The sequence below is a fragment of the Ptychodera flava genome, chromosome 9, assembly GCF_041260155.1.
Source record: "Ptychodera flava strain L36383 chromosome 9, AS_Pfla_20210202, whole genome shotgun sequence".
Taxonomy (NCBI): domain Eukaryota; kingdom Metazoa; phylum Hemichordata; class Enteropneusta; family Ptychoderidae; genus Ptychodera; species Ptychodera flava.
Genome location: NC_091936.1, coordinates 10,990,657 through 11,013,496, shown reverse-complemented (window position 1 = coordinate 11,013,496; position 22,840 = coordinate 10,990,657). Strand labels below are relative to the sequence as shown.

At 37.2% G+C, this 22,840-nt stretch overlaps 1 protein-coding gene across 2 annotated transcripts in view; it reads right to left on the bottom strand.

Annotated features, from left to right (window-relative positions):
- LOC139139972 (protein FAM117B-like) overlaps nucleotides 1–22,840 on the bottom strand; it is a 78,576-nt gene that overhangs the window by 37,305 nt on the left and 18,431 nt on the right. For both annotated transcript variants that reach the window (XM_070708947.1, XM_070708948.1), the window contains exon 2: nucleotides 1,504–1,649. In XM_070708947.1, coding sequence (XP_070565048.1) covers nucleotides 1,504–1,649 — 146 coding nt within the window. The remainder of the gene's footprint in view (nucleotides 1–1,503; nucleotides 1,650–22,840) is intronic.

Genomic DNA, 22,840 nt, shown 5'->3' with positions numbered 1-22,840 from the left:
TTCAGAATGTTTTCATGAAATTTTGACAATCATAACATTAAGCATAAAGACGGTTATGTAGTTGGCCCTCGAACATGGATAATATGCATTCCACTGATTCAAGGTGACAGAACTGATGGCAAATCAAGTAATGTTTATTGATATTTTACAGTAGTTGTAAGCAAAAAAACCCTCTGTTCCACAACTTTTCATAATCAGGAAACTGTTTCTGTGACGGTTTATCATTTTAGAGTTACAGAGACAGCATTCTCCTACGTGTACTATCTAATACTATAGCAACCATATCTACCCTTCCTAATGACGTTGCACTTTTTTTCTGTTAAACATCAGGTAATTAGCTTTCAGGGAAACCTGATGAAATGATTGTCCCCTTTAAGACAGTATTAGCACTGAATGAACACTCTTTTGGTATCCCGTAGTTCTCACTAATGTATACCAGATGAGCATTTTGTTGAAATATGATTCAATAGTAATTAATATGAATTTAATTTGTTTCCCTTTACGGGTATTTCATTAATAATTCACAACTAAACACTAGTTCTCACCCATGTATGCCAGATGAGCATTATGTTGAAAATGCAATTGTAAATTTGAATTTAATTTGTTTCCCTTTATGGGAATTTCATTAATAATTCACAACTAAAACACTATGAGTTACATGATACGTGCAGCAGTCATCTCCTATACATGAACACTTCCCTCTGAAGTTTATCTGTGCATTTGTGATGGACTAGCTGGTATCACATGACACACATCCACTATGCCATGAGCATTTCACTCTTTAAGTGTGAGATCTATGCAAATTGATAATCATGCCATCTGTAGAACAGGTGGAAATATCCCCAAAATGCTACACATTTCTGTTATTTCCATATCCTCGGGTGTCAATATATCTCATACATAATGCTAGGAATAATTGGAGAACCAACACCTGTGCTAAGCTGGTGGACATTTTTTGTAATTCATTTCAATTACTCGTCTCGTGTATGATCTGTGACTTCCCATCTTTGCTTATAAAATGAATAATGTAGATTTCAAACATTAAACACAAAATCCTTCAGATTTCAGAAACTTTCATAGCATCTTTGGATTAGGGGAAAAAAGTGTGAATTCAGTAATATCTAAAGCAAAAATAAGCATATAAAGCAGTTCTATTTGCAGTCACGTTCTAAGGAAATTATAAAGACAGGATTAACAATATTGGGCTGGCTGTTCAATAAGTTACCTGCATACTGCAGGTAATTATCAGATTGATACAATTCTCCTCCCCAGCTTACACTGGAGATAATTGATCGACCTTTCACCCTAATGTTCAATATGAAATTGAATGGTCCGTGTAATGGGTCATTCAAAGTAGGGGTTGAAAAATTGACATGTGCAAGGATGAATGACAAGTTAGGACATAATGCATAGTGAGATGTAGCCACAAGCTCTGTTCAGATGAAACCTAATGATTCATTATTGTCGAATTCTAAGACAGAGCTCTTGCTCTCTGTGACTCACCTGTGTGGATTTGTGTTTCATTTCTGGGCCATAATTCGTTCCATCCCTTGGCCAAATACCTGTCAGGTAACCAGTTATGGTATCTAGTGAAGAAGTTCGTCTAATGGAAGATGAAGGACTTGCTCTCACTGGCTTGGGACGTTCGACTGAAATTCATCAAAACAGAGAATGGAACTGTTAAAACAATGTAGCTGAATTAGCAAGATCACTGACATGGGCAAGGATTGATGTTTAAAAGCAGCAAATCCCCCTACTCAGCCTCATGTGCCGACAGGCAAAGCAGCAGGGAAAAAGTGACATAAAAAATGTAATTGACGTGAGAAGTAGAAGTAATACACACACAGCAGAAAAGTATTGATCCTGCTCTTGGGGAAAAGAAGATTTCAAACATTAAAATGACAGATCTGAATAAGATCACACGAGCCGTGAAAATCTGGAATGCCAATAGAAAAACCAGAGCAATCAATGTCAATGTGCTGAATAAAAAGACAAGTTGCAATCAGGACTCGGTAAGGTCAAATAAGTTAAATCATGTGAGAAAATATGATTAACAAAGTTAATGGGCACACATAGAATTGAATGAAAATGACTGCCTAAGGCAATGCCATCTGCTGTTGGAGACATAATGATGCAAAATTGCAAATTCCCCAAAAACATACCATTTGATGCAACAAAAATCATTTGGAGAGAGTTGTGCAGCTGCACAGCTGCAGTGGAGGATCTATGACAAAAGAAATAGCTCATTTATTTGAGTTTATTTCTGTTTTGTTCTACTCAAATTGCATATCTACATTTCACAGACGGCGGCATCAGTAATGGTTTTGGGAAATTGCAGTATTAAAAAAAAACATACAAGTTGGGTTCTGCCACTGGTTGAAAAGGTCAACTCTATCCTGCAAAACTCCTTCACGTTTTATAGATTTTCCATGAAAGCACCGCGGTGCAACTCATGTGAAAGAGAGTTAACTTAACATGCAAATAGGGCGTTATTATGGGCAACTTACACCTGCCTAAGCCTCCACTAAGAGCAAATTGAGCCTGAAGAGCATTAAAGGCTACACAGCTATAATGTACGAAAATGAGGGAGGTTTTGTAATATGACACACAAGCGTGCGTGACTTTTATTGGAAAATAGCATGATTTCTTTTTATGTTCAGGTCCATTGAAATTTCTACTGTTGGTGACCAAACCTGCATGCAACAAAACAATGCTGTAATGGCGGCAGCTTCTGGCTATATGAGGATGTTGCACTTAGCAAAGATTCATTAGAACTATTGACAGGTGAAACTGGACAAAACTAAAAGCTGATTACTTTCAGTAGATATGAAAAGGCAATAATTTAACCAATTCGCATCATCATTAACCATTGACGCTTTGATATTTGACAACCAGAAAGATGACAGGTACCTCTCAGTTGTCCAACTCTGCGTGGCATCATCTCTGACGTATAGAAGGTAAATGCTTCCATAGGCTGGTGTTCTGATTATGACAATGCACCGAACAGAAATTCAAATGAAATTTTGGCATGGACCCAAAGTAGTCAAGAGTACAGAGGATGTAAAAGGTCATCCCTGATGCACTCCTGAGAATAGAGTGACAAACACTGCAAAAAATGACTGTTAACACCAGCAATGTGGTCAGAGCTATATGTGGATTTCTATGAAGAACCTTTCACCATTCCTTGTATAAACAGCACACAGACCAAGAATACTTTCCTACATGTATGATTATAATTAAGAATACCTGATGGACATTTAAAGGCACAAAATCTACAGCCTGTCTTGATCTGTTGACCTCTCAAAGCTTGCAGTAACTTGACTTGATGTGTATCAGAACCTGTAATGAATCCCCACCCTGCAAAGCTGGCTGCGGGCCAATCAGAGTTGACCTCAATTATCGTTTGTACACGCAGAAGGCGAAAAAAAGCACATGGCTACATTTCTATAATTTCTAGAATGTACCTGGCAACTTGCCAATCACAAATCAATTTTCAAAATGAGGCATACGTGATCACGCTATCCTGACAAAATCTACCTGATTGGCGTCATTACATCAGTAATGACGGTCCTTGAAAACTTCGTTCAAAGTCTTACAAACATCGGGATTTGAAACAAATGGAGACTGACCCATTACAAACAAACAGACAAAAACAGCATATTTTCACTGCTGAGGGACACGGACAGGAGAGCACGTTCGATATAGGACATATTGTTTTGAGTTTGAGGTCAAGAGGTTTCTTCAGCAAAGTTCCCATTTTTATTTACTAGAACAGTCAAACTTGTGAAACGGAATAAAGTCCTGATTAATAATGACACGTTAAGTTGCCATGCCGAGGAGTAACCTGAAGCAAACCCTACGTACCGAGATTATCAATTTTTCAAACTGCACTTGAACTGTTGAGGCTGTCCTCAAAAGGTTTGCTTTTGACAATTTCGGTGTTAATACTTTTTTATCAGTTATGCCCTTTTTAATTTCATTTTCAGTGCTTTATGTATGTACAATTGCTACTCCAAATGCTTTACATGAGATCTGGAACAAGTAAATAAATATTTAAATTTGTTCTGTCAGAAAAATACTAAACATTCAAGTACTATCTGACAATCACTTCTGGGATTCTTTTTACACTATGATGGGACTAAGAAAGTCACCAGTTCAGTTTGTATAGTTCATTCTGATAAAGATCAATACACAGGAAGTTTTTCATAGATTTCCAGGCATTCAGATTAACAGGCAAACTCGCAAGCCAAATATACATTAGAATGATACCCTCTTCCCTTCCTCTTGGTTGCACCAGACGTCCGGTTTTCAAACATGCTGAAACCTTGTGACATTGTCACATTCTAGGGGTCTCAGGGTACAAGCTGCATGGTTCTCCTGGTGACGGCTGAAACTTTGGTGATAACACAACATTTACTTTGTTTTCAATCTTGGGGATATATATAGTACTGCTAAAATGCTGTCTTTATGATAAGAGAAAGAATTTTTTCACTCGGATTATTTACTCTGCAGACCTTTTCACTGTGGGGACAATATTTTACTATCCAGGGAATCTATATATTGTAGCTATCTCACAGGGTTACTCAGACAGCCCTACATGTGTGTGTTAATGCCAGTTTCCCCGTTGGGTATACTTTATTAAAAATTGAAAACCTAAGATTGCCAATACCTGTGGATCCCACAGTATGGTTTAAGGCTTCTTTCCACAGAAGCTCTCTTGTGACTGTCGTTCTTTTCACAATTCATACATGAAGTTTATTGATAGAGGTTTTTGCATAACTTGTGATAATACGGTGTGTTTGTATGAACATAAGATCCAGATTACCGGTATGCTTTATAACTGTGATACAGCAAAAGTCACCAGGTATTTCTGAGCACACATCACCAACACTCTGACTCACACTGAATATCATGCTGTTTAATGATGTAACATAAATAGACACTCCAATTAGAATTGTTGATATTGCATGATAATCCAAGGTGTTGAAAACTTATTCACAGCAGTGACCAGGGAAGATGAAGAGCCCATGGGTATATTTCTCTTACACCGATGAGACAAATATTTTATGGCAAAAGAGTTGGTCAACATTTGTAAATAAAGTCAATTTGTATGGTGTCCTTGTTAAAGTGTACACAATGTCAACCACACATCGTAGAATTTTCAATCACTCACTAAAGATGAAAGATTTACAAATTGTGCAATCTCACAGTTTTTACGAATTGTGCAATCTCACAGTTACAAGTATGTATAAACGCAGAACTTCGATCCTTTACATTTTCTTCAACTCTTGCTCTGGGAATTACAAAAACTGGCACCGAAATACAGCTGGAATTTGGGGTGATGCAGTGTTCTGGCATGAAAATAACAGTCATATTTGCCAGAAATATTGAAATTCATTAGCAAACGGGCAAACGACAATGCCTATTTTTAAATGGCCTTCAAGAGTATACAAGTCATTGCCAAAAGACATTGACGAAGTGCAGTATTCCTGAGGGGTCTGTAATATTTTGTTTTTAACTTGACTCACTAAAATATTACATCAATCCATCTTGATGTGTGGAGAAGCAATAAAGCCAGGGAACTGCCTTTTCTTCAAGGATTCAAGCACTTGGTCCTGTTATTACACAGAACATGCCTTGAGGAAAATGGAGAGTTACTCTTGTTTGCAAGAAAACTGTTGCATGATTTAGTGTTTTCATCTTTTCTTTTACTTACTCTACATGAACAATTCTCAGGTCTATAACTTCTTGTTTTTTTTTGAACTCCTAACACAGTGGATTTTGTTGAGTGCAACCAGATTTGTTTCCCTGACATACCAAACAGCGAGCCCACACTTCTGCTTTGCCCTGATGTTTGTAAAAAAAGTCTCAAAGTAATAGAATGCCCACTCTTATTTCTTGGAGAGCATCATGGTTCTACAGATAAAACCTATCTTTAGGTTTTTGTTCCACGATCATACCAGGAAGACCTACCTGTACAAAGTATTCTATATATACAAGCTAAATGAAGGGTGGCATTTCTGTCTTCTCGAAAAGGTCATGTCACACAGAATGTCAGGCTGAGCTTTAAAACCAGATTTTCTCAAATTTCAGTTGAATCTTAACTTCCACCTGGTGGCTATTTGTATGAGCAAGCCATCAGATATTCTGCCTTTCAACACTCAGGCAATCTGTTAAAGTTTATAGAATTGTTTAAATGAGACAGGAGTCATAGATTTCAAACACTCTGATCACGTAAATATTTAAACATACCGTACGTAATATATGAACTGTACATCCCTGACAGCAAATGAAGACCATAAGAATATTATATAAAGAAAATACAATTTATGTTTATTTTCTCTTTTATTTGATGTTAATGCTGTGTTCTATTTTCGTTACATTTCTAGATCAACACATGTTGTACCATGACTATGTTTATCACTTGTTTGGTTTAGAAATCTAACCTGTGAAATCTAAAGAACCTGCCTCTCTTTGAGATGAAATGAATATCTGCTGAAGCAGAAACATGTCTTAGGGGAATAATTGTTCTTTACTCGTTCAATTTGTACATATGCACTTTAAAAGGTTTGTTTTGAGCTAACTGGAACTGATGAAAACCGACAAGTCCAATCATATTTTTCAACAGTCACTTGTTAACAAAATACCATCATCCTAGCCCTACAGATAATCTGAATTTTTGTCAGTCAAATACCAATTTTTTCTTACAAAACTGGTCCAATTAGGGCCTTTTAGATTACACAAATATGTATAAACTTGTGTCTTTTAATACATATGCTAATAATACCCAGTAAAGGAAATCGAACCATATTGGAATATAATACTTTATAAGTGTTCACTTCTCATCACAATGATGGACATTATCACCGACTTCCTAACACACAGGTCAAACAACATACATGGATGTATTCGTCAATGAATACTACAACCTTACCAAAATTTGAAAGGCAAAAAAAAAGTTAATATTACATGGTGCCTCAAATCAGTACATCATCTGGAACTTAGAACGTAACACACCAATATAAAAGTTTTGAACTTGATTATTTGAGAGAAAAAAGCAAAAGGAGTAATATGAGAAAGCTATCTCCATCTGTCATCAAGTTGATTTCACATGGTACAACCACTGGTAAAATATGCTACAAGTCACAGAAACAATTTTAGGGAAACAGGAAAATTACACAGCCACACACACACACACACATACATGTACATACATACATACATACAGGGCTGTTCCAATGAACACAGAAATGTTCAATATTTACATTGAAGTTTGATGCTCCTCCAGATGCAATGAAATATTTTAATATTGCCATCACATTTTGATATCTATAAGTACCACATCAACATGTGTAATAAATAGATTACATGCTCATGGAAAGAGAGCAATCTAAATCAAACATTCGGAAAAGCGACTTCAAAATTGATCATCCTGACACTAGATTTCTTAGACTCCTTACTAGGCTGGTAGTAGTGCTGAAAACTGAATCTGTTTTTGAAGCCTTGTTGATATAGAGGAAACTAATTGGACACTGCTTGAGAAATCTGAGCAAGGCCTGGGCTACCTTGTTCTGAATTAATTTCAATGGGCCGTACCAGTAAAGGAAAGATTCAATGCTGAACCAATTAAATACCAGCATACCAGCTTCAATGCAGAAATGAAATGCCAAAGTTGGTTACTTAATCTGAGAGTCCAATTACCAACAGCGTAATGATGCAGGCAATCCAGTCATTAGGCAAAATATCAAGTCTCTTCTACTGCTACAGTAATTGCAGGCAAAGCCTCGCATGTTCTCTTTACAGATTGGAGGAACTATATAAACTAAGCCATTTTAACAGGGAAAATTTCTGCCAAATGACAAAAATTGCGAGCACATCAACACAATAGCTTGGTAGATTTTGAACTTTCAGGCTGTTATGAGTTCCTTGGATATAACACAATGCTCAAGAACACTGTGAGAGCTGCAACATACTGACATAAATAACATTTAACTGCTTGCCTGTCCTGAGTATACAAACTTTAATTTTATAAGCATTATGTAGCACACTTGAACTCTTGGTACACTTTGATTGACAGGTCTATAAATATTTAATTAATTTCACTCTTTAACGACTTAAACCCCTGAAGTATTTTGTACACATGACGTTGTAGGAGTCTTCAGTACTTCAGCAAGTGTCACATTGGCAAGGTAGGGTACATATATCTTCTGAGTACAACAGTATCTGTGCATGTGTTTTTCCCAATATAAACCTTTTGAAGAAGGCGAAAAATGATGAAATGAAAGCATGCAATGTACTTACAACAAACAACATCAAGTGACAGGCATACCACAAGATTTTGACCAGTTCATGACACACTTGCATGAGTGATAGTGAGTACATATAAGGAGTAAACTGGGCAAAATTGAGTGGTACTACCCATTGTTGAGGTTGTTCATTGCTATTATATCATAACAGTATATTGAAATTCTGACAGGAAATGCCAAAATAGGAATTTTTCTCTAGGTGAGAGCTTGCATGTGTTCCAACCTGTATGTTGCGAATATAGTATGGTTATTTTCACGTCTCCACCAATCAGATGGATGAATTTGTGCCGTCAATGAACTGGTATGATATTTTAAGGACTGTTTAGGTTTAATTTTTCATGGCATAATAGCTCACACAGTAGGCCTCCGAAGGTGACTACAAGCGGCTCACTGATACGCATGCATCGCTGCTGTATGATAAGAATAAAATTCTTCATGGCATGGTCGCCGCCATTGCAATCCCATGATTCTTGTTATTGAGTCATTGTATGTCACCATCCAGCTTCAATAGTTTTTCACTTTGAGAAAGATTTGCAAGCAATAAAGTTTGCGTGCAGTGCACTCTGGCAGTCATCTTGTGTCAAAGGCATAAAGGATTCTGCAGCGTGCTGAGTAATCAATCTCAGCATGCTGCCGCACATGTAACAAGTGAGACTGCGAGACTATCAAAACCTGTGACAAAGAGGAGTATCTTGAAAATATCTTTATCCAAAAGCCATCTACTACGAACAGTGAACTGTTACTTTATTGAAATCATATAGCTGTCTAAGTTTATGGGCTCAGCCCTAGTGTGATATTAATATATGCTGACATGTCACATTTCAGGAACATTCTGATCTCTGTATTTGTAGCTAAATTGGATTTTGTGCCGTAGAGTGGTGAGATGAATTCCAAATCACAAGTCATGGGCAAAGTGCCTTGATGCAATGAAACTAAAGTTCAGACCAACAAAGTAAATTGTTGCACTATTGTATACTGAGATTGTTACGAGCATCTAAAATTTGAATGCGTCAGAGATGTCTTGGGTATTTTCATTTCAAACATCTTACTGTATTTCGTAGGTATTGTCTACTGAAGTGTATGTCATCTTGAAAATCGTATGGGCATTTGAATGCACATTGTAACACTCCACGAAAAACTACTCATGGATAAAATTAGGGAGACCTATGCTTTGAATACTTAAGATACAGTAAACACACCACTGTCATGCACCATTTCTAGCGGTTGACAACATGACACTGCAACGTAACAATGACAGAGGAAAATATTTGTCAATAAAATGTACATATCACTCACCACCAAATATTTTGCTTTATGTGTAAAATGTACAAAAATTTGTACTTGCATACACTACATTCTTGTTTGGAATATTAATGTTGATCATTACTGGATACATTTAAATTAGCAAATCAAAGATTATGTGTATCAGGTTAGTATACCATCCATCAGTCATGGCTTTATGCCTGGCACATGCAAAATCAAGCATGGTTGTCCTTTTAGATGTGGAGTAGAACTCAGATATAAATCAGCGGCCCTTCTCATCCAAAGTTTGAAAAATGCAAACCAAATCACACCATACAAACTAGTGCGAAGGTGAAAGAGCCTTTGTCATAATGTACAGTAGTTGCATACTCTACATGTATATAATTGATAGTTCTTGATACATTAAATGAAAATCATAGATGTATCTCTGTACACACACGAGCACAAACACACACACACAAACACACATACATATACATATGTGTCTGTGTGTCATAGAGAATTTACTGCTTCTTACATTATGCACATTGTTCATGATTAAAAAAGCCATGGCAACTAAAATTTATCAGAGGCACATGTGTTCAGAATGTTTGTATACCTTATCTTATTAAAATCAAAACCAGTGTATGAACTCAAAAAGATACAAAAAATATTGATAACAAGTCATCGTTGATGACACAGTCCCCACTTGTTAATGGGTGCTTTGATTACAGGTCCTCAGAGAGGATAGAGTCCTCTTCATTAATTAGGTCTGTGATAAAAATACTTTTGAATAAATTCGCTTGATACATGTCTGAGTTGTAGTTCAGGACATGAAAAAATCGTAATAAAATGGCCACATGGTGGCCTTAATGGATTGAATCACAAAACAAATCAATGTGCATATGTATGACATACGGTAGGTCAATGTCCTTGTACCAACTTTGATTAAAATTGGTTGAAATATGCCTGAGTTATGGCTTTGTACATGAAAAAATCATAACAAAATGGCCGCACAGCAGCCATATTGGATCGTATCACAAAACAAATTAACATGCATATGTATGACATTGGTCAATCTCCTTGTACCAACTTTGAATAAATTTGCTTGATACGTGTCTGAGTTATGGTTCTGGACATGAAAAAACGTAATAAAATGGCCACACGGCGGCCATATTGGATCGTATCACAAAACAAGTCAATGTGCATGTGTATGACATAGGTTGATGTCCTTGTACCAACTTTGAATAAAATTGGTTGAGATATGCCTGAGTTATGGCTCTGTACATGAAAAAATTGTAACAAAATGGCCGCACGGCGGCCATATTGGATCGTATCACAAAACAAATTGATGTGCATAGCTATGACATTGGTCAATGTCCTTGTACCAACTTTGAATAAAATCTGTAGAAACATGCCTGAGTTATGGCTCTGTACATGAAAAAATCGTAATAAAATGGCCGCCTGGCGGCCATATTGGATCGTATCACAAAACAAATTGATGTGCATATGTATGACATAGGTCAATGTCCTTGTACCAAGTTTGAATATAATCGGTTGAGATATGCCTGAGTTATGGCTCTGTACATGAAAAAATCGTAACAAAATGGCCGCACGGCGGCCATATTGGATCGTATCACAAAAATAATTGACGTGCATATCTATGACATTGGTCAATGTCCTTGTACCAACTTTGAATAAAATCAGTTGAAACATGCCTGAATTATGGCTCTGTACATGAAAAAATCGTAATAAAATGGCCGCCTGGCAGCCATATTGGATCGTATCACAAAACAAATCGACGTGCATCTGTATGACATATGAAGTAATCCTTGCACCAAGTTGAATGAAATCGCTTTGGGCATCTCTGAGATATCTGCGTGAACGGACGGACGCACGCACGGACGGACGCACGCACGCACGCACACACGCACGGACACGACCAAACCTATAAGTCCCCCCGGACGGTGTCCGTGGGGACTAAAAACTAAGGTGATGTCTCCTTCCATGAATATTGAGGTCCAAATTACTGATGCGAGTATGTGTAAGTGCAAATTGTAGTTCCTGAGTTCATGTACTTATATGTTTCAAATGACCTGATCATGCAACACTTCCTGCAAATCCTTTGATGAACACAGGCTGACAATTGAAAATGACAGACTGTATGCACATCTTATCTACATGTTACTTTATCAAAGAATACAGCCATGCTTTACCCTACCCAGGCAACTCTGCTTGGCAGTTCTCTTTGTGATATTAAAAGATTGATATCACCATTTGGAAAATCCCAGTAGTATCTGGCAAAGAAAATCCATGCAGCCATCAAAGGGGATTAAATGACTACATTCAGAATATGTATGATAACAGGTAATACATATACATGTAGGTGGGCTCCTGCCTTCATGAAATTATTTACCTTGTAAGAAGAGAGAATATTTTATCTGATGGCGGTATTCTGTTTGCTTAAAATCTATTGAAAATGTACAGTAACTGTATAGAAAATTACGTGAAATTCTGTTGGTTGTTCTGTTGATAAGACAACATGCTGGTTAAAACAAATTACTAAAATTACTGATTGAAAAAGGTGTTGACCCTATCTCAAGAAATATCCACTCAGCCCATTGTGTGTACAGTTTTACTAGGTGTACAGTTTTCCAAATTAAGGCATTTGTTAACATATACCATCTCTTTCTTGAAATTATTAATTATTACATGTATACCACAGTTTACCTGCATGGGAATGCATGTGTACCGCCGGTTTTTGCACTGTACAGCAATACAAAAAAACATTATGTTATAACCTTATGTTAATTAGCACTCATAACCCAAACAAATCTGGCTTGTAAGCAACTAGTATCATACAAGCAAATCGCAAATGGTTGCTGCAAGCTGTCTGTACTACTTCGGGAGAGAAACATCCATTGGTACCGGAGAGTTCAAAGACAAAGCTTACTACATATTTTTATCAAAGTGAGAAAACCATACTTCTGAAAGTTTTGATACATCTAAATTGTAGTGTTATCCCTTACTTCATTCCTTCATAATCATGCCAGCTCCCATTATAATAGTTCAACTGTATTTCTTTGTTGCTTATATTTCTACCTTGGGTGTAAAGAGTTTAGCAAAGACTCTGTAAATTATAAATTAGTATCACATGAACTGGCCGAATTCCCACCTGTGTGACATAGAACAGGACGGATAAGAAATCAGAATTACCCCTGTTGTACGTCATCAACCGGAACTTTTTTCTTGCATGGTACCGTTCATACATGCGGGTCGCGACGTGAACATAGACCGATTTGTCGTGATCGATGCCGTGCTCTCATGACACTTTTCCAAAAAGGTGACCCGATAAATCCACACATGGAAACATAGAAGGCATGTCTAGCGAAATTTCGAGTCGCTAAAACTATAGCTGTTCCCGAGAATCGAATGGGGATACCGCCGATCCAGTCGAGTTGCCTCGTAAGGCTCAATGTGGACGTCGTACCTGGCGATCCCGGTTGGCGATAAACCTGAAATCTTCACCTCAACGGAAGTTCAACTGAATAAATGAGTACAGTGTAATCTTCGGGAAAGCGACATACAGGCACAAGCATAAAGTCATTCGACTAACAACGATAAATTTCCTTCATCATACAAAAAATTCCGTAAATTCTTGCTCGGAATCAAACCTCTAGCGCGGTGTAAGGCTGTAGCTCTAGCGAAGACATCAACTGTTGAGCTGTACATGCATTGCAGCGCTGTGGAATCCGATGTACTTCGAAAGTTGACTCAGACAACACTCAAAACAGAGTTTCCGTCAAGTAAAATTAGGATGTATCTACGGGTGAGATATATGTCACTGCAAACATCAAAGTCGAAAACATTGACGACCGAGATCGAGATTAACGAGTTGACACCGGCATTGCAGAGACCGGTGACGGCAGCGTTGTTGTGGGCATAAACATGCAATGAGGTACACTCTGTGTGTCATCGAACGGAATCTTTCGCGCTCGCCACGGTCGTAAACTTGTGTGATATTTTGAAAAGCCACGGAATCTCTGAGAATGAGAATTACTGTTTCGATCGTGTCGTTGCATTTACTTCATAAATCTATTTGTAAATATTCTGAATAACTCTGAATGCTACGGCTATCCGTCGCTAGCACGATGAAAGTTATGTCCACCGATGGCTGACTTGCCTTGGCATCGGTACAGCGCGAGACAATGATTGACAGGTTCAAGTGACCAATTCCGTACATCTGATTGGTGGAAATACCATTTGATGTAGCAAATTTCAGCTTGATGGGATTTATGAGTGAAAGTATCTTCTGGGTGACGGGCCGCTTTACTCTTGAAATGAAAGTAATCCACGTAAGTAAAACACAAATCGCGACGAAATTCATGCAATTTGTTACGATAATTTTGATCCATTCACGTCAAAAAAAAATAAGAAGACTGTTCATGTGATAAATATATAATCCCATGGTATTTTTCTCTGTTTGACGTCATCGTATACTCGTGTTTTTCGCGGAGCCGAACAACTTCTCGCCGAATTGTACGGCTCCGCGAAAAACACTCGTATACGATGATGTCAACAGAGAAAAATACCATGGGATTATATATAAGTAGCTACATGCTCTGTTCTTTCTCGCCATGATTTGAGATTGCATCGCAAGGCTTGAGTGAGACCTGTACCACAAATGCATGAACCTTTGGCCCATAAGCATGTATAACTTTACCCAATCAGAACTTGGGATGTGACAAAAAGCAGCCAATGAGAATCAATGACATCAACTCACATCAAACCTGATTATGAAAGTAGGAACTTCGTACGTATAATTTCGCCAAACTTCAGACGTTGAAACACGTCGTAATGGGTATCATCATGGGTTTTTTTTCTGTTTTAACATGACTCTGTGGTGAGAGTGCAAGCTCTTTGTGCTTTGAGTATTTCTTCTCAGGCTTGCGGTGTATTCCGCTGTCCCTGCACTCGCACCTTGACAGCTGCAGAATACACCTCAAGCCCTCCTGCAAATACCCTGAGTGCGCCATGTGTGCACGGTCTCGCCATGGGTTCTGCCATAGTATTAAATTAGCACTGACATTGACAAGCACAGATTAACTGGTCAAAACAGTGCTTTTTTTTGTCATACTGTACAGGAGCAAGTTATCAGAGATAACAGGGATAAAACACCATTCCACTGAGGTAGATATCTTCAAGGGAATGACGCAGAAATCCAGTCACGTGACCTATCAATTTAAAGCGTTGGGACAAATCAATTCAGTCAAATAATCTTTCATGAATACTTCAATTTCCTTTTACTTATTGCAACATTACTTCACATATTTACACTCAAAGGAAAATATGACAAATTATGTCATCATAATTTCGGGTCAAGTCTTCCAATAGCAAAAGTAGTTCACACTGCATAAAAGATTACATTAAAGTGGCTGTGAAAGAAAAAAATGAGAGCAGAATACAAATCAACTGTATGTCTCTGCTGATTAGCAATATATGGATCAACTGACATTGCACTTCACACCTGGGATTCAGACCCCCTTGGAGAATGGCACAATGGGAAAAGTATGCATGTACCACAAGTAATTTGTGGATACACACCTGTGGTGAGCATGCAAGTCTCATGACACAACCAAGATAATTGGTCTCATGCAGGGGTTTTTACCTGTTCTGATGCAGGAACAACTTTGAGGCGATAGCTGTAGAACTTTTTTCAAACGGTCTTATCCATCAGGAAAATGCCACACCGAGGCCTATTGCCTCATACAGCGATGCCAATCTACTGATTTAACACTTTTACTTCCATTCTCCCAGTTTACTGTTTTATTAAAGGTGCTTCTTAGCATACAGCACAACAATTGGATTGGGTGAAAGACTTAACTCACTAATGAAAATCCATTGAGAATGAAAGCTCACTGGCAATCACAGTAACTTTGATACATCACATTCATATTTTGATGACAAGGGTTTCCTTAATTACACCATGTGCTAATGATAAAATCCACACCCTGTTTGTCAAAGTGGGGACTGGACATTAAACATCAGCTACTGTACCAACATATTGGCAGTATACCTGCCATTACCACAAAGAGGTCTACAGTTTCACAATCGAACTCCTACAGATGGAAATGAATACTGACAATCAAAATCTGCAGTTTTTTTTTTATTTCACTTTAGCTTTGCGGGAGGGGGACCAAAGCTACGGTTCTCTTCTAAATATAACGCTTCAGTCCACTTGCTACAGGAGATTGCAATCCCTGGGCTTCAATGACAAGGCACAGCCCTGGCCAAAAGAAATGACTCACTGCTGGTAATGTCTCAAACGTCTCCCAAGTATTTGCACTAAATCAGCTCAGACTTGTATGAATATATTGACAGCATTCAAATGAGCATTCTGTCCTAAAAAAAAAGGGCAATCCCTCTATTATCAGCAGAATTTGCAGCTATTCTAGCACTCACTGGGCGTCTTTCTTTCAATCTCACCTCTGGACTGCAAAAATACACAAGAATTATTACCCCGTTGGTTTTCATTCCCAACAGGGCACTTACTCACAATCTGCACATCTCACTTCATTTAAAAAGTAAACAGGCTTTGGTTTGCTCTTATGATGCAGCTGTTTCATTTCTCCCTGTTCCAACAGATACACTTGTTTCCTTTTTTGATTTTCAAAAGACCACCATAAATCAGAAATTCATCAATGCCGTGTCTAATATCATCCATGCAGTTTTAGTTCTTATCAGGCACGGTATTCTGCCAAAATAACGAATTTCATAAATCACACTGTTGAAGAGCAATATTTAACATCCAACTGCACAATTCCATGTCGTTTATTTTCTTTGGGAATTCTCAGGGAGTGTTCCATAATTTAAGGCTGTTCATGACATTTTAATCAACACTTTCCTAGGTTGGGAATTCCCTAAGGCATTAATTTTCCATTAATTCAGGATTTCAAAATAAGAATGGAGTTTTAACCTGAATGGGAACAAAAGTCATCAACTGATGTAGTCTTCTTTGCCTCTCTGAAATGCTTTCTCTTAGAAACAGAAGCAAAATGGATGAGCTCATACAATATTGCTTTTTTCTAACATGGGAGTTGTAAAGAATATCTACAAATATTATGTTTTCATTAATTTGAGTACAAACGCAACCTTTTGTGACTAATAACGTTTGTAGTGGATATAGGTACACAATCATATGATTCTAATCAAATTCAGCAAGATGTCTACATGCATGTACCCTATGCATTTACACAATTTTTGTATTTCATGAAAACATGTTTTCTGCTGCATCATTAAATATAGAGAAACCCATTGAAATCTTAGATGGGATATAGTTCTTAGTTGTGATAGGTGGATTTTATAATTTGTACAGTTTCACCGCGGTCAAATTCTGCACTGACCATTGAAAACAAACCTACGCAATGAGAATGTAACTTTTCATTTAGAATTTGTGGTCATCAGTGTGTCAAAAATAACATAAATACAGAATATTAAAACTGTCTAAACTAAGCATGACAAATCTAAAAATAGTGTCAATGACACTGTCCTCCCATTTTGCAGCGATACTAACTACTAGTACACACATGACATTGCATTCTTACAGGTTGACTAAGAAAATTTCGTTGAAAGTCCAAATTAATCTTATACCCCAGCAATATGAAATGCTCCATCTCATAATAATTTTACACGTCTGACAGAAAACAACCCTAGCATCAAGACTATCATGTTTTACAGCAATCCAACAAATACTTTGGGAGAAAATGATTTTTTGACAAAAAATGGGAAAAATTGCCCCAAAAATACAAATATGAAAATTTCACCACAATTTGAACAAATCTGACAAAGGTCAACCCTAGGATCATACAAACAAGTTTTCAAGGCAATGGGATGAGTGCTTTCAGAAAAGATTTTTTGACAAAAAAACGGGAAAATCGCCAAAAAAATACAACTTTTAAAATTTCACCACAATTTGAAGAAATGTAACTTAAGTCACTATAAAGAGCCTGCATACCAAGTTTCAACCAAATCTGGCCAGTGGTTACAAAGTTTTAGCAATTTGCAGGATTTTTCCTTTTTTCCCCTTCATTTGCATATTTTTGACTTTGTCATGTTTATTTCAACAAATTCACATCTCCACCCCTCGATGCCTGTCAACCAAATACTAAGATGGTAGGTGCTGCGATTTAGGAGTTTTTAATGTTGACAGACATACATCCGCACATAATAACTAACATACATACATACATACATACAGACAGACCATAGACCCTCCAAAAAACGCGGGTCTACAGACAGACAGACAGACAAACAGATAGACATGCATACATGCATACATTTGTTTTTACAGCTTTTAATCTCCAACAGCAGACCAACTTGTCAATATTAGCTTGATCAACTTGATACTACTGCTTATTATAATATAGATGAGAGTTAATTACATTCTAATTAAAGTAAACAAGACTTGCTTATCAACATTTACGTCATAAAAAAACAGCATATCTGTCAGGTTATAAAGAATCTTCAGCTGGTTATCTTTATCAGTATTTCATCCTATTAACCAAGCACATTTTAACTTTCAAATTAACATTGCAAGTAAGTTCTGTTGAATAAGTTGAGCCTGTAGGTACTCAGAGAAAGCACACAGAAGAGACAAATGTTTGCAACTTAAGAAGTTCAAGGTCATCAAAAGCATTTTAAGGAATCATGTAACACTTTCACTTTCATTTACACAGATTGCATAATTGCTATAAATAGCACATGAGGAATCTTACAGTCCAGCTTTACCATAAACACCCTATCACTTTGACCACTCTTTTAATTGATCACTCTATTTTTTTCCTCAAAAAGTAATTTTATTTTATCCTTACCAAGTCAACCATAAATGGAAATTGGAACTTTCTCTATCTCTATTTATTTGACCAACCTATCATGATAAGCTATTATGAGCAATTTCATTTAGATAACATACACAGCACAATATATGACGACGGTTCAGAATATGTCAAAGTTGGGATTCAGGAAACTTGCCTTTACATGTTTTAATCCTCCATTTCACTATGAACTGTCAAAAAAGTTGAACATTCTAATAATTCTACACTAAAATTATTTTGGCTTTGTTGATATCCTCTTTAATTCAATTATTTAAAATCATATTAATTATTTTTTTCTGGGTGAATTGATAGGGTTTATACAGTACAGGAGTTACATACAATGTAAGTCAAATTCAGTCAAAACATCAATTACTGTTTAACATTGCATCATTCCTATAAATAGCACCTCAGCCTGGAACAGCACAATCATAATCTGCTCATTCACACAGGCAGTACTTGACTTTGAATGAATGACCTACTACATTTCACCTATGTACCAAATTTGAAAGCATGGCAAAAAGTACCACAAAATTTGCAAATTTCAGCTTGAGTTCACAGAGTCATCTTCAGGTCACTCCTAGGAACCTGCACACCCAATCAGAAAGTAATGGCATACACAGTTTCAAAGAAGATTTTTTTAACCAAAAATGGCAAAAATTGCCCAAAAATACAAATATGCAAATTGTGCCATAATTCTGGTGAATTCTATTTTGAGTTTTCACAAGGTACCTGCACGCCGAATTTTAAAGCCATCCAACCATTGGTTTAAGAGGAAAAGATTTTTTACTAAAATGGCAAAAAAAGAAAAAAAAATCATTAAAAATAGAAAGCATCAAATATTGACATCAAATCTACATGTTTAATTGAGTTGGTCCCAAGGTACCTTAAACCCAAATATGACAATGATCAGATGAGTAGTCCTGAGTTATTGATTTTTGACCATTTTCGCTTTTTTTCTACCTCATTAGCATATCTATGGGCTAACAAGTTCATTTAACAGCGGCACATCTACATCATATATGGCATCACTACACCAAAAATCAGCTCAATACGTGCAGCGGTTTTGGAGTTTTTGCGTTGGACGGACAGACATCCATACATACCGGTACATACATACATACATACATACAGACAGACATCTCACATACAGACTTTTTTCAACCATATAACCTCCCATTGCCATATATGTATGACAAATCTAAAAATTACTTGACTAACAATTACTGATGTAGAGTGTTATTTGTTAAGCTCTCTTCCCCTTTCCAAATTAAACAGAATTAGCGATGTTGTGAGAACAGCTTTGATGTAAAACACACAGGCATACTTTCATACCCTTCTCCAAGTTGAATACGAGCCAGTATGACAGGTTCTGCATGTCAATAACATGACAAGACATCACTTCATACTCCTGTCAGCCATATTTAGAGATATTAGGACAACTCAAGCAGCATATTCACTCTTTAGTGGTCTGAATTTCTGCAAAGCAATCTTCATTATTTGATGTTGATAGCTGCTTCATATATGATCAAGACAAACTATATACCTTCATTTATATACTGTACAACCAAAACTTTCCCAAGGTGTAGGTTTCACTGTAACAGTTATTTTTATTGCATTTTGCTACAACACACTGAAATTAAGACTGGAGTCAATATGACCTCTTTCAAATACAGAAATGCTTCAATATTCGTATAATACATTGTGTGCTTGTTTAGAATTCAGTTTCAGTGAAATCATTGATAACTGTACATTTAAAATTAAAATACCCTTTGAAAGGAAAGAGCTTAATACCGGTGACATCTCCATTTGTGTATAGTAGTACTCTGTATGCATATTTACCTGTGACAGAGAAACCATTAACAATAGATGGCTAACTCCTCAGTGCACAGGTTGTTGTGAATGTCTATCCATGGCTGTATTTGAAACTGATTCACATCTAGGAATACATTTACATGCTGGCAATCTGCATACTACCTTAGCTCATGTTACCTGGGTCACGGGGTACATCTCCGCTGCAAATGTCACCACTGCAATCCAATTATGTACCAGTCTTACTTGTAGCACAGACTCGGCACATGGGAAAACTTCACAGAAACAAGTATTGCCTCGACACCCTTCTGCCTTTATCACATTCCGTGCTGACAGCTGATATGGGTAACCTCTGAGTGACGTCACATAAGTGTTATACCTGGTGATGCCAGCATTATTTATAAATTTAAATGTGTGAGCAATGCTGTATGCACATACATGTACCAGGGTGGTTCTTCAGATCTGTTCCACAAAGCAAATGAAAACCTTTAAAGATTCTTTCAAAAGCACCTTCACTCTCCTTTCATTTATAACAACCATATACAATTCTGGCCTATTTGTTTATTACTAATCAAAACCATCAGCAGACGATAATTATTATCAAATGTAATAAGTCTGGGTCTTCATACACTCCGACTGTCAAATGGGCCTTTACTTACTCTTTTGACAGCAAAAAAAACCCATGGCCAACCACCTGCCCCGGAGAACTGATCAATAGCAAAGAGCTTATTTGCATTTACCCATTGAAAAAAAAAATTGAACAAACTGAAGTATATTGAACTCAGCAGAAAGTACAATGGGTGGGCCATATGTAGCGGACCAATAAAGCAACCACACCATGCTATAAATTATGATACACTCACAGCAAGATAATCACCCTGTTGTTACCCTCATCTTTTGTTGGCAGAGTAGTTTGCTATTCTGCTTGCATAAATATTCCATGAAGGAAAAACAAAGTACATCTTTAACCCTTTTCACCCCATTTACCTTTTAAAAGAGTTTCCATTTTGTCGTGTGAAAACAACAGGGTTGTACCACAGTGTTGTTGTTAAAAGTGCACACCTTTTCACTATCACACTTTGGTACAGCCTCTACAGTTCTCAACAGGTTGGGTAGACCTACATACCGAGAAACAGGAGGTGACATTCAGGGCTGACACTGAAAGGGTTTTATGCACATTGATACACTTCAAGCTAGATTTGTAACAGCTTGCATGTGCCAAAACAGTCACAACATATGACAGATACATGAAAATTTACACATTTCAATGGCAAACTTGCTTTGAAAAAGATACTATAATATAAATTGAAAATTACACAGTTACAGTAAAAGTGGCACATTTTGCTTCCTGTGAACCATGCAGATACAGCATCTTGAAACTATCCTACTCTAAGAATTTGCATCATTGATACCAGTGTATATGGTCACCATCAGGATATTTCTACATGGCACTGCATCTCCATCAACAGACTGAGAGTTGCTACAGATCAGCTCTCATTTCTTGGACATATTTACAATCATTTCAAATGCTGTTTTTGTTTGAGGAGAGGATTCAATTATTTTCAACAGTTCTCAAGTTTTTCATGTGTTATTATTAAACACTGGACAATGTGGTTAAGTTTTCTGTCAGACAAGTGGCTGGGGTTCTCACAAGTGCAATGCAGTGTTTTCTTGGTATGTCTGTGCAAGTGTTAATGTTGGCTTTGTTGCCATTTATATGGGACGATTGCTGGCACATGGGGTGATGCAACTCAACGTGAATGACTGCCCCCATCTTTTTTTTACAGTGTAAAGATTGGGGTTGTGTCAGGCTGTCCATTTGCTTGCCTAAAAGACATCAGACTTTGTATTGATCGCGGTCACCCCTGTCAACCCTTAATCCACAGTTCCGTTCCGTGGTTTTTCAGCGGTGACGCTAGACTACACATAAACTTAAAGTAATGGTCCGGGAGTCAAAAAGAAGGCATACCTGAGTTGACAAACATGTAACCTGTGATGCAATGGGAGAGTAACCTACGTGATAATTTTTCACAGTTTCTTACGTTCCCATAATCCTTCGTTTCATACACTATTGCACACCCCCTCACATGGGCACAGTAGGAAATTTGATGATAATTGTTTGCCGAAAGTGACATGCAGCAAAATACCATACCTTGCAATTTAACATGAATGAATGATAACCTTTTAATGAATGTCTGACACAAGTTACCAACTTCTTATGCATTTTTGATTTTGAGGAGAGCCCTATACAAAGAAAGAGCTGCACAGTATCTGCCCACTTCTCACTGCCTGCTCGCTTGCAAATTTTTCCTTTCAGGCAAATCATGCACAGCATACATTGAAAATTTTTGCTAACTTGGTACAAAGACATCAAAAGCTATGAGGTTTGGGACTTTTGAATATGTGTAAGTTGCAGACTAACGTCAAAATCAATAAACAATATTATGCAGACAGCAGTACCTATTCAAAAGGTGGGCCATGTAACATTCCAAGTCGGTTTAATAAGTATTGCATAAGAGAGAGGAATCAATGAAAAGAGGGTTTATAAAGTCACCCAGGCAGAAGCTCAGCCTACTTTTCCCCTGTGAATGCATCTTGCCTGTGTAGACT